Source organism: Macrotis lagotis, chromosome X (assembly GCF_037893015.1).
Source record: "Macrotis lagotis isolate mMagLag1 chromosome X, bilby.v1.9.chrom.fasta, whole genome shotgun sequence".
Taxonomy (NCBI): domain Eukaryota; kingdom Metazoa; phylum Chordata; class Mammalia; order Peramelemorphia; family Peramelidae; genus Macrotis; species Macrotis lagotis.
Window position 1 is genome coordinate 121,868,093 of NC_133666.1, and position 17,251 is coordinate 121,885,343.

Here is a 17,251-nt window from a genome sequence, read left to right on the forward strand (position 1 = left end):
GAAGTGATTGAAAATAACCAAACTATTAACCATGCTTTAAATTTTCTACTTCTACAACCCTTTGGGGAAAGGAACCCAAGTATTAACAGCATCTTAGTTTCCTGGGATCATAAAATATACAACCCTTACCATTTCTTCTGACATTAGTCAGTCCTGGCTAATAATGAATGTTCTAAATTTTTCAAAATAAATTAGAAGTCATGATCAGTTACATTAAAAAGAAACTAATAATATTAAAGTACCATATCTGAAGTTCATTTTAAAAGATAATGCATTTTTTAGTCAATGTGTTTGTTTTAAGCACTAGTTTTAAATGTGAAGGCATGTGTTGGGAAGGGAACAAAGATTTAAAATCTCACCTTTAAAAAGATAAGGGTAGTTCTTCCCATCTGAACCTAGAAAGAGAAGTTTCTTTGGTTTGGTTTTAGTAGGCAAGATTGTGATGGTACTACCAACACTGTGAATTGTAACTGTATCTCTGGCAGACACTTCACCAGGAAGGGCAATTTCAGTATTAGTCATGGCAGCCAACCAAGGACTAATTTCTTCAAGACGTAAGATGTAACTAGCACGTTTTTGTGCTCTCTGTTGTAAACTTAGCATCACCTATAGTTAAAATAAAAAAAAAATAAACAACAAAAATTTCTAAAGTTCAATTTCTTTGTGTAATGCTTACTTACTCATATTTACTTTGGCATACAAGCATCAGTTCTAAGAGGTAAATATAAACAGTTAAATGGCATTTTAAAGAATACTTAATTAAGGTAATAGATACTAGGGTTCAAAATCTATTTTAATTTGTAATGCTGCTCCTTTTAAAACATATCTGACAAATATGAGGGAAATAACAGTGAAATATCAATATATTATTTTAATATTATCATCTTTCATAATTTAGATTTTCTGAAATTTAGAAAAGCAATTTCAAAGCCTGATAAAAGTTTTACTTTTTACTCTAATAAATTGCTATTAGGTTGTCTTTTTTGTTATTCACGAAAGAAAGTAAATTAATTATATAGGGCAAAGAGAAAATAGAGAAAATATCTGTAAAAGACAAAGAATAATGAGCTTAGGTACTTTATATTAAACAAACAATTGATAGTGGCAGGCTCACCATCCTAAGGTTAATTGCCATAATGGACCCATAGCTCAAGGTGAACACTTATAAATTTATATAATAAATTCTAATGTCAATTTGTCAAAACAAATTAAAACCCCACAACAATCTATAATAGAAAGCTTACACAGCTTTTGTCAAAGCTGATCATGCCTCCGCAAGAAAGACAAGGAACTTTGAAAAATGAAATACCCATTATGTTTAAAGAAAAATTATCTTTCTTGTACTTCCTTGTAAGTACTCCTAGATCAGCAGTACCTCTTTAAAAGGGATCCAACTGCTTCCTGGCTTTGCAGGATTTGATGGATTCTTCAGTTTTTCTAAGGCATTTTCAATAGCATCACCATAGTTGTCCTGAAACCATTTTTCATGAGGGGTTTCTGCAGGAGCTGCTGTGATGCTCCGTACATGTTCCAATGCAAATACAATGGGTTTCATCAAAGCAGTGTGCTTCTCACGCATGATAGCAATTTTTTCTTCTCTAATAAAAAGAAAATTTTATTTTTGGTATTCTGAAGTGTATATTTACACACACATAAAGTTTCTAGAATTATGAACCACGAACAGGAAACAACTAAAAATAATTAGCAATAAAACTTGTTAACATAGAAATACATTATAAACCTATTAACTCATATAAATAGATACCTTCTAATTATTCTAGAATAGGAGAAAAAAAATTCTACTACATAAAGATTACACGATGGCTTAGTTGCTAGCATTTTCTAGTTATGTCACATAAATTGGTGCTTTATGGTCTTATAATCAATGTAGACTAATGTGCCTTTCAGATAAGGATATATTTTTTCCAAGCCTACCTGCTCCCAAATCTACCTGTCTCTTCATTCAAAATTGACTAGGGCAACTTCTTTGAGCTCCATTCTACAATTGAAGGAGTTGACTCAGTGATATATAGCACTGGCCCAGGAGGACCTGAGTTCAAATTTGACCTCAAACACTTAATAATTATCTAGCTGTACGACCTTAACCCCATTGCTTTGCCAAAAAAGAAAAATAAAAAAAGTTAAGAAAAAATTACACGAAGCATTTATATGGATATACAAAGCATTCTTTGTATAAAAAGTATCTGTGAAAACATACTTGCGTAAGGTGTTGTTGTTTTGGACTCTCTTCACTTCATCCTCTAATTGTTGAATCCGTCTCAAGACATACATGTGCTGTTGCAGTAGAACACCTAACCAAAGTTCATCCCAAAGTACTGTAACCCTGCGAAGCTCTGCTACAAGCATTTGGACCTGTTAAAAAAAACACAATGTGCTCATTTTTAGAACACACCGCACAATTCTTAGAGTCTGATTTTTATTTTAAACCACACCATTCTTAATTAGTGATTGTACAGTATATTTGTATAATTTTGAACTAATTTAAAAAGATTCTAAAATTCAAAACAAATAATTTAATATGAAGCAACTGTGCAATAAGATTTATTCCTCAAATATGATTTCAAGAAAATTATTAAAAGTGTATTTTAGTCCTGAGAAAAAAACACTTCAAATTAAAAAAAAAACCATTTACCTGTAACACCATTGTTGGGTTTGCTGAAGATAGTTTATCTACAATTTTGCTGTAGCAATCTTGCATCATAGCTTGATCTTCATTTAAGCCATTTTTGGGTTCATCTTTATTACTATCTTGAGAAGCTGGAGGACTTCCTCCCTCACATTCAGCACCTAATAATTCTTCTCCTTGAATATTGCCCAGCAAGGTAGGAATTGCAGAAGGAAGTTTATTCCCTAGAATGAAGGAAAAAATATGGATTATAAAAATATTTCTCCCATGTGCATAATGATTTAACAAAGTTGAGAAAAAGGAAAAAACAAATCATTAAAACTAAGATTCAAGCTAACTCATTCTGAGTCAATTTTTTTCTTTGTACTAGAATAATCTGTACTAAAAGCCAAGATAATAAAATGATAGAATGGTTTGAAAGATGATTCTAACAAAGCCACAGACTATATAATGAAATGTTCACGCAACATGAAATCAGAGTAAGCAAAAATTATTATCAATAGAACATCATAGATTTAATTAGCTTCATTCAAGAAGAAAGCATTCTAAAATTCCATACCTGAAGATTGAGATTCAGTACTAAGTGAAATAGTACCCACTATTGCAGGATACAATATAAGATGAGGTGAGTCTTGAGCCACTCGACAGAGTAGATTACAAATACTTTGGCGAACATATACTTCAGGGTGGTTTAAACGGGAGAAAAGCTGAGGAATAATACCTTTGAAAAGAGGAAGAAGGAAGTTTAAATCACGTGTAACTGTTTGAACTGCACTAAATTCACACTTTTTTCTGGGGATGGGGTGTCTATCAGACCTATCAGCAAAAATGGTCAGTTGGCTGGGAGGCAGCACAATAATACAAAGAGAAAGAAAGTGAATTTGGGATCAAAGTTCAAATCCCAATTCTGCCACCTGGCCTGGGGCAAGTCATTACACCTCCAAAGTCTCATCCATAAAAAGAAGGCTCAGACTTAGCAGTTTATATGAACCCTCACTTCTTACACTAAAACATCCTCAGTAACTGAGATTTTTGATCCTCCAAATTCCTCAAAGACAGAGGAAAATAGCAGATGGGCTTTAATACTCAGTTTTATGGGGATCACTATACATAATTACTGTTGAGCCCTTTCAGTGAATTTACATATTAAATAAACTAAGGAAAACAATCACTTCAATCATTCAAATATTTTAATCCAGGAGATGCTCATCAATTTGGGAATGTCTAAAGATGCTTAGGAGTGTGATGGAGTAACATTGTGATATAAGATATGATAAGAAGGGTATATTCAGAAAAAAAGAGCTGGATGAACTAATGCAAAGTGAAGTATAATTTTCTCTCTCCTCTTCTTGGCAGTATGGATAATATGGAAATGTTTTGCATGGTTTCACCTATATAACTAATATACTGTTTGCCTTTTCAGTGGATGAGAGAATCTGAAACTCAAACTGTAAAAAAGAAATTTTAAGAATAAATTTTTTTAAAAAGGCAAAAGAAAGGAGGCAACTTAAACTCTGCCTCTAAGATTTTAACCAAATAATTGTGTTAAGAGTCAGTTATATTTTGAAGTAAACACAAAATTTCACATTATAGAATACAAGATTGAAAGTGAGCCAAGAGACAAATTTTAAAAGGTTTTAGTTAAATCTGAGTAATACTTCTGTGACAATTTCCTATTGGACAGTTATAGAAACTGTGTCAGGAAATGTAGTAGTGGATAGAGCTGCCTTGAATTAGGAGGACCTAGGTTCAAATTCTGTCAGTGACACAACTTGCTGTGAAATTCAGTACAAATCACTTAAACTCTCAGTGTTCCTCCCTCAGGTGCCAAGACTTTTTAACTACAGGTAATTATTGATATGAATTGGTAAAGTGGGTTGCCTGAAAGAAAACAGGCTAATTGAAATCGTAAGTTTCTATTAAAAATGCAAATAAAAAAAGACTAGGGCTAAACTTACGACCTATTAAAAAAAAAAGACCTATTTTTGGTAAAAATCTAACTCACAAAAAATTGTCTCTGGCAAAAATATTTTCTTTATTGCCAAATTAACTACGCTAAGCCAACATTCTGACATGGAAAAAGTTCAAACCAATGTTTGTCAACGCCAATAAAACATTTTGATCAAGTATGTGCTTAAAATTGTGCACATTCTAAAACTAAAAAAAAAAAAGGTAGGAATAAAAAATCAAGGTAAAAAATAGAAAATAAAATATTTGGCTCTAGAATTGGTAAGGAGCTACTGGTTGTATTCAATTTAGGAAAATCACTTTTTTTAGCCATATAATAAATGATTAAGAGAAGGAAGAAACCTGAGAAAGGAAGAACAATTAGGAAGCTATTTTAATAAGCCAGGCAGCAGGAAATTTTCCAAAAGTGGTGGTCATGTGAGAGTCAGGTGAGAAAGGCATCAATTTGAGAGAAATGGTGATGGTAGAAATGAAAAGATTGAATATTTGAGGTCTGAGAGAGAGTGAAGGATCAAAGATGATAGGCTTTAAATGTGAATTGGGAGTCAAAAATAGTAGATTGTAAGACTATGTTTAGAAGTAGCAAAGAGCTTCCAGGAAAGCCCCAAACTGGCCAGAATTCCAGAGAGGTATTATCATTCTAGGAAGGCAACTGGAAACTGGTTCTAGAAGAAAAGCAACTGGACAAGAACACTGGTAAAGTGTTGGTTAAACCAAGATAATCTAAAGGGTCCTAAAAATCCAGTTCTTTGAACTTGGGAGAGATGGAAAACACTACAAAAACCCAGTTGATCTAAGGTAAAATAAGCAGAATTAAACACCACATCCCAAAATACAGCAAGGGTAGAGTTTTTTAATTTACAATAAAAATTATTGTAAATTTAGAGATAACCCAAATTCCAGTGTAGAAGGAAAAAGTAATCTGGTAATAATAAGGAATAAATTCATACCTAGAAAAATTTTTTAAAAAAATTAAAGTTCTTAAGGAAAAAACTGAAAAAAAGAATAAATAGCTCAGAAGAGAATTTGAAAAAATTTAACCCAAAAAGTATATACTTTCAACAATCTGAAGTAGACTAATCAAAAATTAATACCCCAGGCAGCTAGGTGGCACAGTGGCTAGAGCACCTGCCCTGGAGTCAGGAGGACATAACTTCAAATCCAGCCTCAGACACTTAATAATTACCTAGCTGTGTGACCTTGGGCAAGTCACTTAACCCTACTGCCATGCAAAATCAAAATAAAAACAAATCAATTAACTCTACAAGAAAGCATGAAATATTGAAACACAATAAATAGAAAGGAGTAAAGATAAAAGCTATCTATCAGGACCAAAAAAGAAACTGTCATAGGAAAAATTCCAGGAAGGTTATAGCAAAGAAAAGCATCCACCATAGTCAGGATCACATAAGACCTGGAAATTTTAATTATAAACAAGACATTTTGTAGTAAAATATTCCAAAATGCAAGAGACAGATCCATAACCAAGAGTAATTTGCTCGGCAGGTCAAGTATAATCTTACGGGGGGAAAAATACAACTTTAAAGGAAGAGGACTTGAAGCATTTCTGATGCTGAGGGGCAGCTAGGTGGCACACTGGATAGAGCACCAGCCCTGGAGTCAGGAGTACCTGAGGTCAAATCTGAGCTCAGACACTTAATAACTGCCTAGCTGTGTGGCCTTGGGCAAGTCAGTTAACCCCATTTGCCTTGCAAAATCCTAAAAAAAAAAAAAAAAAAAAAAAAAAAAAAAAGACCATAGCTGAGTAAGAACTTTGAAATGCAAACACAAAAGCAATGGAAAGAGGTTGTTATATGATGATAGAGTATACAAGGGAGAGAGGAAGGTAAGCAAATTAATGCACTTCCCTCCAAAAATGAAGAGGGTCATTAGGACTTTTTTGAAATATACAGAACAAAAGAAGTACAGAACAGCAGAGGAATTTTGAAAATAAAACGTGAAATGTATTTTTTCTTAAAGCAAGTAGAATGAAATGAAGATTCCCTACCTCATATGCAATCCTGTGCAGTCTATGGACTGCTTGCATATATTTTTGGTGTTTAAATAGAGGTCTGTGATACATGGCAAGCTACCATGTTTACCTTTCGAATACAAATCACTATGACCAACAGAAATGAAATGGGGAGAGGTAGATTATATACTTTGAGGGGTACCTGCTTCAGTTATGAAGCACGGGGTGGGGGGAAGGAGTAGTGATCCTGCTGGGGAAGCAGAGTGAACAATTTTTCTAAAGCAAGTGTGTAGGTTCAAATGATAGTGATGCTGTGGAAAAACTAGGGAGAAAGTTTTATAGTAGACTACATCATGGGCAATGCTGACTTTGTTATTCTGAGAAAATGTTTTTGACATTCTTTGCTAAAATGTCCCAGAGAAACTGTCCTAAGAAAAGTCCTCCCTTCTACCAGACGTTGAATTGATAACAACCACCTGTGTACTCTATCAGTCACTGATGTTGGGAGGATCCCACAAGGATAGGAAAACAGAAGCAGGAGCCCAACATGATAACAAACTGTTAGCTATTTCCTAAAATGAGCCTTTGTTACTCATGAATAATACCCATGTTACCCTTGACTTAAGCCTCTTCACTATGCCTGCATTGACCCCTAAACCATTCCCAGCACACATAGGCTACCCCCTGAATCCCTAAATAAATCTGAGCTTTTCCTCCCCACTAGTTGCTTATTTGTTAGGGAGAAAAATCCCCATTTACCTGCAAAATAAAACTTATCTATCCCTTATAACCCTGAGTTATGAGTTTCTGTGAAATTCTTTAACATTTTGAACCCTAGTTCATCAACCGAATCTCAAAATTGTATTAGCAGTTGGTTATAAACAACCCCAAGGGAAAGAGAAGGTGGGATTTTTCTACCCTTCAATTGGTCCAAAAATTTTTACCACCGTGCAACCAATCTAGTAAGGAAGAACCTTTCCAAATTTAGCTAGTACCCAAACAACAACATGAACTCATAGGAATCTACAACATTCACTTGACCCTGACATCTACTTCAAACTCTTCCTATGTATTTCTTTCCTTTTAGTGCTAAACTTTATTGTCAAATGAAACACCCACCCTCCAAAAAAGCAACCTACCCGATGTCCCCATTTCTTTTTCCCCCACTAAATTCTGATTTTCCCCACTCAATTTCCATCTGCAATCTGACTTTCAAATCCACTATTTAAATGAAATTCTTATCTATAAAACCTCCTGTGAAATCAAACAATCTATTCTATCCGTGTTTCTTGACATCTCTCTAGCAAGATACTTTTGACTACTTTCTTCTGGATATTCACTCTTAATAATTCTACAATCTGTCCTGGTTCTCCATCCTACCTCTCTGCCCACTACAGATTCCTCTGCAGGATCATTATTTTATGTTCTACCCCTTAAACAAGGTTATCTCTGAAAATCTCCTTACAGGGCTCTTTCCTTTCTAGTTAGGCTCATTAACTCCCATGAGTTTCATCACTTCTATGCTTATATACTCACTCAACCCTGGTCTCTCTTGGATTTCAGTTGCAGATCAATATATGTTGGACACCACGAAATGAATGTTTTATAAGGATCTCTAAACTCATTATGTCCAAAACAGTCATTTTCTTCGCCCTAAAACAGCTTATTTAAGAACATTACCCTTCTTCAGTTCTGTGATCAGTTATTCTACAGATCTTTTCCCTCTCATTCTTTATATTCAACAAATCAGTCTGTCAATTCTATCCTCCACAATCTTGCATGCATACTTTTCACTACTTCAAAGCTACCACATTAGTTTATTTTCTCAAACTCTAAGTAACCTCTGAAGTAGAATAAAGGCCCTCTCAAATTCATTCTCTACACAGTTGTCAAAAATCTCCTAAAGCACACTTCTATCCAGACTACTTTCCAATTTTACTGACTACCCTTCTATTTCATGCAAAATAAATCCCAGCCAAATTATCTAATTTCATCTCCACTTCCAAACTTTTATTAAAAACTGCTCTTCCTGCCTAGAATGGATTCTGTTCTCAAGTTCTACTTTTTTTGTGTGTTTTTTTTTAGGTTTTTGCAAGGCAAATGGGGTTAAGTGGCTTGCCCAAGGCCACACAGCTAGGTAATTATTAAGTGTCTGAGACTGGATTGGAACCCAGGTTCTCCTGACTCCAGGGCCGGTGCTTTATCCACTGAGCCACCTAGCCGCCCCGCGATGATCAATCTTGATGGACTCGCTCATTCCATCAGTGCAACAACCAGGGACAATTTGGGGCTGAATGCAATGGAGAATACCATCTGTATCAAGACAAAGAACTGTGGAGTTTGAACAAAGACCAAGGACTATTACCTTTAATTTAGAAAAAAAAAACTGTTAGCTGATTGTCTGATCTTGCTATCTCTTACACTTTATGTTTCTTCCTTAAGGTTATAATTTCTCTCTCATCATATTCAATTTGGATCAATGTATACCATGGAAACAATGCAAAGACTGGCAAATTGTCTTCTGTGGGAGGAGGGGGGAAGAAAGTAAGATTAGGTGAAAAATTGTAAAACTCAAAATAAAATAAAATCTTTATAATTAAAAAAAGAGTATCTAGTTTCCTGCAATAAAAAATCTTTGATCCTGCAATAAAAAATCCACACAAACAAAAATATTTTTAGAAGTTCTTTTTGTAGTGGCAAAGAATCAGAAATTGAAGGGATGCCCACTGACAGGGGAATGACTCAAACGATTATAGTATATAAATATGATGGATTACTATTGTTGTGTGTAAGAAACCATAAGGGATAGGACTTCAGAATAGCATGGAAAGACTTGCACGAAGAACCAGAACATTATATACACCTACAACAACATGGGGTGATGATCAATATGATGGATTTGATCATTTATATTACAGTACAATAATCAAAGACAATAATAAAAGACTTGAGACAGAGAATACCATTCATATGCAGAGAAGAACTGTGGAATTTAAATGCTGACCAAAATTTTCCATGTTTGACTTTTTAAAAAATGTTTTCTTATGAATTATGTCATTTTTTCTCTCCCCCCACCCCTTCTGTTTAGATGTGATTCTTTTGTCACAACAAGACTAATATGAATACGTTTAGCATGGTTATAGATGTAGAAAGACTATATTATATTGCAGCCAGGGGGAGGGGGGGAGGGAAGAGGGAGAAAAATGTAAAAAAATGACTGTTGGGGCAGCTGAGTGGTGCAGTAGATACAGCACTGGCCCTGGAGTCAGGAGGACCTGAGTTCAAATCCAACCCCAGACACTTAATAATAATTATCTAGCTGTGTGAACTAGGACAAGCCACTTAACCTTAGGTTAAGTCTTGCAAAAACAAAAAATCAAAACAAAAGGTTGAAAACAGTTACATGTAAACCAAGAAATGGGAAAAAAAGCGAGCTCATGTGCCATCTATAAGGAAAGTATTTTCTGATAACTCTAATTGTTATAATTTTTCCCTACCTCCCCCAAACTATCACATATATTCATTTGTAATGTTATTTTTGTCCAGGAGAACTTGTGGTTTGTCCTTCCTTCTCAAAGAAGACCATGACAACAGAGAAGTGATGCCATAACAAGCACATGAATTGGATTTGAATGAGGTGGTGCTGTGCTAAGTCACCAGCCTCACTTCCTCCTCCAAAGTCATCTGGGTCTAGTGGCCATATGTGAACCAGGAGGACTGGACAAGGTCCTGGACGCGAGGCAATCAGGGTCAAGTGACTTAAGGTCACACAGCTAGTAAGTGGCAAGTGTCTGAGGCTGGATTTGAACTCCTGTCCTCCTGACTCCTAAGGGTCTATCCAATGTGCCACTTAGCTCTTTGTGAGTAGAAGTTATTTTTCATTATCTTGTGTGCTTCCCCAGCATGTCAGAGACAATGCTCTTGCACACAGTAGATGTTTAATGTTAGGTCAGTCTATGCTGAAAATCCTGCTAGTTTGGTAGAAGAACCTTAATGTTATGGTATTAATATAATAATGTAAAAATTTCCTTCCTATGATAGCACAGAATCCATTTAAATTTATCTCTTAATCAGGTCAGAACTTTAAGTGAAATCTAAAGCAACTTTATACCACTCTAAAAAATATAATTTTAACATTGTCTCAAAAGAGGATATGAATGGAAGATCTTGATGAAACTAATTTGTGAAAAATAACTTTTCATCCACTCCAAAATTCATTCTTGAATAAAATTCTCTTATGTTTCTACCTATTTCTCCTTTATAAGAAGGATGAGAATATGACTTTTAAAAGTGTACAAAAAAGGAGTTTACAGATAGCTTATTGGATCCAAACAACAACTCTGTGTGACAAATTCTACAGGTACGAGAAGAAGAATCTGAGCCTGGGGAAGGGGGGAGGTATTAAAGTGATTTTTCCCATGGCAACATAGCTGATTTCAAGTCACCATCCAGTATATTTTTTATAACACCATGTAGCCTATTAGTAAATAGACAAATGATGTAGGATGAAATATAATCTCATGTAAAATATGAGGGGTTTTTACTCTGTTGCTGAGTAGTTTTTTTCAATTCTGGCTACCTCTTTGGGTCCCTTTTTGGGATTTTCTTGGCAAAGACATAAGAGTGATTTGCTATTTTCTTGATCATTTTACAGATGAGGAAATGGAGGCAAAATGATTAAGTGACTTACCCAGGGCCACACAAATAATAAGTTTGAATTCAGGAAGAGGAATCCTGATACTGTACCATTCAACTTCCCTTAAGTTTCCTATATGTTCCAATAAATGCACTGTTTTTAGAAAGCTTAATTTAAAATGTTACCTCTCCATGGCGCAGTGGGTGTTGTTTCCAAGCCATGTTCCAGATATTGCCTAAGTTCTCCAGCATGTTTAACAAGCAATCTCAATAATCTTAATGTTGCCATTACAATAACATCATCAGTACTCTGTTCGGACCTATTACTTAAATGTAATCTGGGATCATCTTCATCTAGAGGAATCTAAAAATCAAAACGGTGGGGGGTGGATGGGTGGGTGGGTGGGAGGGAGAGAGAGAGAGAGAGGGAGGGAGAGAGGGAGGGAGGGAGGGAGGGAGAGAGAGAGAGAGAGAGAGAGAGAGAGAGAGAGAGAGAGAGAGAGACAGAGTTTAAAAAAAAACCATGTACAGTTATTCCTTCTACATCAGGGGAATTAGGGTATGAGGCTCCCACAATCTGGAAAATAGACAAAATTTTTGGCCCTTAGTAACAGAGAAGAAGTCTGACTTATTAAGATAGTAAACGATGAAACATATTGATATCATACAATATTAAACATGTTATGCATTCATCTGTCGACTTTTGTATGTTATCTTTCACACATAATTCCTCCAGAAGTCTTATTTAATTTTTTTATGCAAACTCATGATATAATGAGAGATGGACAAGTTATAATGTGGAAAGGATAACTAATATTGTTAGCATACATCAGCAAAGCAAGTATGACAAATTTGTTTTTTTCAAAATGGCATTATTATACTTCATACCTGCCCAGCATTGAGTTTAAGGAAAGTAAAATATGCACTACAGGATAGTTTGTAGAGGCTAAAGATTCTATCTACGACTTTTCGCCACACTTTAATTAGTCCCTCTGTTGCATTTTCATCAAGATCTGAGAGCCATGGGCAGCTTGCCAATAACTGGCGCCAAATGACATCCACCATATCATCTTCTTCATTGTCTTCACTCTCAGTTATCTGAAGTGTTATATCTTCATCCTAAATGAAAATTAGGAAATAATACCATTTTTAATTCAAAAAGCAAAGTATATTAAAATATACATGAACAGTGTGCACAGATGTAAATAATACACAAAAATATGTGTGTGTGAGATCACTGACATTGAAGATCACATTAAAATCAGGAAACATACTTTCCAGCCCTCTTTTGCTAAATACTTTTGAGCTGCATACAGGTGGGGGTAAGGTAACTTCTGTGTCAATTGTTTGCCTTAGATGTTCTACATAATGGAACTGTTACTGTATGAAAATCATTTCATAAACTTTAATATGTTTTTTATCTATAAGCAAGTATGTAGTGTACATGTTCTTGCACATGCACAAGTGCATTTATATCCATTTAAGAGATGGATATCCTGATCAAAAATTTGCCTAAAAGATGAAATTTTTCCTGTCACAACAACTAAAATTATTTACTAAAAAATAGAGATTGCAATTTCTGTCAGTAGCATCCATTTCAATTGAAAGAAAAGATTTCAGTCATTTCCTATGGGAAACCTTACCTAATTCCCCCTTGATTATTAGAGCTTTTTCCTTGCTCAAATTTTCATTTCCTTGTGCTTTAAATGTTGTTGTAGACTCCTACATAAAATCCTTGAATTAAAGTATTAGCTTTTTTGTTTTGTGCTTCAATCCCAATATTTTTTGAATGTTATGTCTGAGTACTATACATATAGGAATTACACGGAAATTATTGATACAGAGGGAGAAATTTTGTTTGTACATCCTACCTTCAAGAATTCTAACTGTAATGTTTTGTAGAATTTAAAAGTACTATAAATATAACAAATAATCTTAACTTTAGTAAAACATTACAGTCCAAAGTGAAAATACCCCCCAAAAAATCCTCATTAAAGTGAAGTAGTAATATATAGATGCACAGAGTAAAGGAAATTTTAAGAAAATTCTGTTAACTCACTAAAGTATTACTTTGCCGTAACTAGAAAAACTAGCTTCTATTGATTCTTCAGATTAAAAATTACTGCTTTTAAGACTCTGTGCACAATACTATGAGTTTATACCAAACCAATTACAGTAATAATACTGCAGATATCATGAAATTTGAACTAATGAATGTCATGAAAGATAATTAAAAATAAACACTAACTCTTCTGACTCTCAAAATTTAGTGTTTTCCCCCTCTACCAAACTGTCATTAATTTAATGGCCTCAACAAATCTCTTAATGCAAAAGAAGTCAAACTAACTGTCACTATTGCAATTTAATGGAAACATACATACTCTAAAACCAATTTGGTTGTTTTCAGTCAATTCCAAACTGGGAGAGGATTACAGTTTCTGGTCAAAATAGAAACAATTACTAGCCAATGAGGATGCAAACAATGAGCAACTGGGGCCTGGCCTGGGACTTATAGTTGGCCAATAAATAGCTTTGGCATAGTCTCCTCTCACTCAAATCCAATTCATTTGCATGTCAAGACATCACTTTCCTGATGTCATGGTGGTCTTTGTGAATGAAGTTTTCAAGACTCCATTTGGGGTTTTCTTGGCAAAGATACTATGGTGGCTTGCCATGTCCTTTTCCAGTTCATTTTACAGAAAACAAAATTGAAGCAAACAGGGTTAAGTGGTTAATCCAGGGTTATATAAAGCCAACTTAATATATTTTTAATTGAGCCAACAATACCTCTAGATTTCTAAAACAAAGTTAAACTATTTTAAAAATTAAAATGTCTCAGTCAAAATATCGATTATATACACCCCCAAATAGTGCTTTACTCAAAATAAAATAAATTTCTAAAAGGATATGAAGCAACAATATAACACTAGTTTTATTAGAAGTGATCTTTTAAGTTTTTTTCTTTTAACTTGCCTGAATTCCAGCTGGCCGACATACAGCCTGACCAAGAATACCATATATTTTTTCTCTATCTTCTTCAGCTATGTTATCTGGAAGCAGATTCTGCACCTCAGACTTCTCTCTGGGTAGAAGACGGACACCTTCTCCTTGACTGTAAAAATTAATACATCATTATTTCATCTACCAAAATTTAATAATGATACCCCAAATTTCTATCCTGGAATATACTTAAACCTCTTCAATAAATTTAACCTGAGTTAAATATCTTAAGTATACATACCTGGCATTATCAACCACCTTTCTGCCCCATCTGTATGCCCAACTAGCCAGAGCTGCCCAAGATTTGGCAACTTCAGGCGCCTGGACTGAAGAGAGATGATACAACTGCCCCAATATGAAGTCAGGTTCTCCAACTCCAATATTTACTGTCAAGATGGGGGGAAAAAACAGCCAAAGTTAAACACCCATAATTGCTTTTGTTAATGTTTACATAAAATAATCACCAGATGTTAAAACAATGTGGTTTTGGATAAGTAGAAAACATTAAAGTTCTACTAAAACAAAAAGCAGAATTCTATATTAAAAAATCTACAATAATCTAAAATTATAATTATAAATTATAATTATAATTATAAATTCATTTTAAAATAAAATTTTAATGTTTTTTTAAATTACAAAAGAATTATACCTGTAGATTCACTCTCAATCCGGGGATATTCCTCTTCTATTGCATTAACAGATGGTAGTGTAATCAAAGTATGAATGTTTTTGGATAAAGTAGAAAGACCTGTGAAATTCTGTTGCTGCTGGGCTCTGTATACTTGTTTCAACTGCCCTGAAATTTCTTTCCATTCTGCTTGGATCCATTTAGCCAAGGTCAAAATAGATTTAGCTACTGCATACTCTGCTTTGGCAGACTTGCAAAAGGCTATAGCACAAGAACTCAACATTTCCATCGCATGTGTTGATTGACCTAAGACAACAAATCATTTAAAAGAATCCTTTAAAAGTGAATACTCACATTTATTTTGAGGGTAGAAACACTGATACCAAGATGATAATGATTACTAGATGCCAAAAATAAGAGAGGGGTTAAAGTAACAAAATTTTCAGTTCATTTCTAAAATACCACAAATCATTGTACTTTTATTCTCTAAAACACCATGGAAGAAAACTATCGTACCACAAAACCTGCTCACTAACACAACCAATGAAGCAGGATGCTCTTAGAAAATGAAAGCCATTAGGGAAAATCTTGCCCTACCCTTCAAATTCTTAAGGTTTCTTAAACTGAACCTGATTCCAATGAAAAAATTTTATCATTTAAAAAAAAAAGAGAAAGCCCCAAGTTACTTTTCTTCAGTAAATGGTTTTATGTTCCAGCTACAATCTGAAATAAGCCTTCCAACTCAACATACTTCATACCTACCTTCCTCCCCTTAGATTTCCCCAAATTATGTGTCAAATTTAAGAACTATATATACATATAAATTGATTGTAAAATGAAACAAGAAAAAAAAGGAATTGTACAGTGCTAAGTAACTTCAACACAATTACTAAAATATAGGTTGATTTCTAGGATTTACATATGATATCCATTTCATTCCAGGGACCTATATACTTAATAAATGATCTGTAACTTTGTCATAAAGAAACAATCTAATACATATGCTTAATGACAAACAATGAGTCAGAGGAATATTTTTATTCCATATAGTATAAAAGACATTGCAATTAAGATAAACCATTATATTAAATGGAACATTTTTTCTAAAGGAAAAAGAAATTCTTTCTACCAATGCAGATTTATACATTCTCTGTAACCTATAGTCTCAGACTAAAGTACTGGAGGCAAACTCAAATACAAACAGATCCCTGGGGGGCTGCATATTGACTCAGAACAACTACAAATTAACATTAATCAAGTTTTATTTCATTTTCCTTGATTTCGTTAAATATTTATTGTTAAATAAATATATCCTGTTCATTGAGTTTTCTGTTTTGACCTAAAGCACCAAGAGGTTAAAGAACTTGGCCCAAGTCACAAAAGTCAGTATGAAGAGGTGGGCCTAGACCCCAATTCATCTTGGATCTGAGTCCAGGTCAATCTACTAAATGATGCTGCCTCTTACAACTCTTTAGATTAACCATTTAACTCAATGATTTTTCCTTTAGTTTAATATTAAGTCTATTAATATAAATATTATACTAACCTGCTGTATATAACAGTTTGGTTTTTTCTATATCAAGTTCAGGTCCCCATTTTTCGTCTACCTGACCTTGTGTTGACAACTTTTTAAAATACTGGACTAAATCTTGAGCAGTAGTAGTTTTTCCCAATTGGACTTCACTACATTGTGCAAGCAATCTTGTGGCCAATGCTACATTTCCCCGTTTTCTGGCAAATTTTGCTGCTGTAAGACCCAGTTCCATAAGATGACTTCTAATTGGAACAGTTTGTTCTGTAAAGAGGAAAACAAATATTTGTTATTTGGCTTGACACTCAAGTCAGGCATAGGATCAAATTGCACCTACTTATGCTATAAAAAATCACTGAGGCTCTGCCAATGAAAACCTTCACATATAAAGGACATTGATCCAAACACAGAACACTTTCACTATTCCCTTTCCAATTCTTCATTACTCTCCTTCTCCTAAATTACTTTAAACAAAATCTGACTTTTATATAGCAGTCCTATGTTAAAACGATATCTTAGAAATGCATGGAATTTCAATATAATTTGGCTATATATATATATATATATATATATATATATATATATATATATATATGTAAAAGTATCACCCTTTTAAAAAATAAGTGATTTATCAGATCAAACCTAAAAAAATCCAGAAAAACCAACCAACCAACAATTACTACCTTTTTAAATATAATGGATGGAAATAAAAATAGAAAATCATATTCATAACTAACACTTTTATAGGCCGCATTATGCTTTCCTCACACTCTTGTAAAGGAGCAGGTATTAACAAGCATTATTATAGTCTTATTACTTGCCCATGTCCACAATAGTAATGTATTAGAGCTGGATCTTAAGTCTTTTGAT

The 17,251-nt window shown here is 34.0% G+C and overlaps 1 protein-coding gene across 3 annotated transcripts in view; it reads right to left on the bottom strand.

Moving 5' to 3' along the window:
• The window catches only part of SMG1 (SMG1 nonsense mediated mRNA decay associated PI3K related kinase), a 121,759-nt gene that overhangs the window by 24,443 nt on the left and 80,065 nt on the right, over positions 1–17,251 (bottom strand). For all 3 annotated transcript variants that reach the window (XM_074200742.1, XM_074200741.1, XM_074200743.1), the window contains 11 exons: positions 16,397–16,645; positions 14,872–15,156; positions 14,464–14,608; positions 14,196–14,334; positions 12,111–12,341; positions 11,409–11,586; positions 3,207–3,368; positions 2,654–2,871; positions 2,219–2,373; positions 1,376–1,598; positions 360–606 (listed from right to left, as the gene is read on the bottom strand). In XM_074200742.1, coding sequence (XP_074056843.1) covers positions 360–606; positions 1,376–1,598; positions 2,219–2,373; positions 2,654–2,871; positions 3,207–3,368; positions 11,409–11,586; positions 12,111–12,341; positions 14,196–14,334; positions 14,464–14,608; positions 14,872–15,156; positions 16,397–16,645 — 2,232 coding nt within the window. The remainder of the gene's footprint in view (positions 1–359; positions 607–1,375; positions 1,599–2,218; positions 2,374–2,653; positions 2,872–3,206; positions 3,369–11,408; positions 11,587–12,110; positions 12,342–14,195; positions 14,335–14,463; positions 14,609–14,871; positions 15,157–16,396; positions 16,646–17,251) is intronic.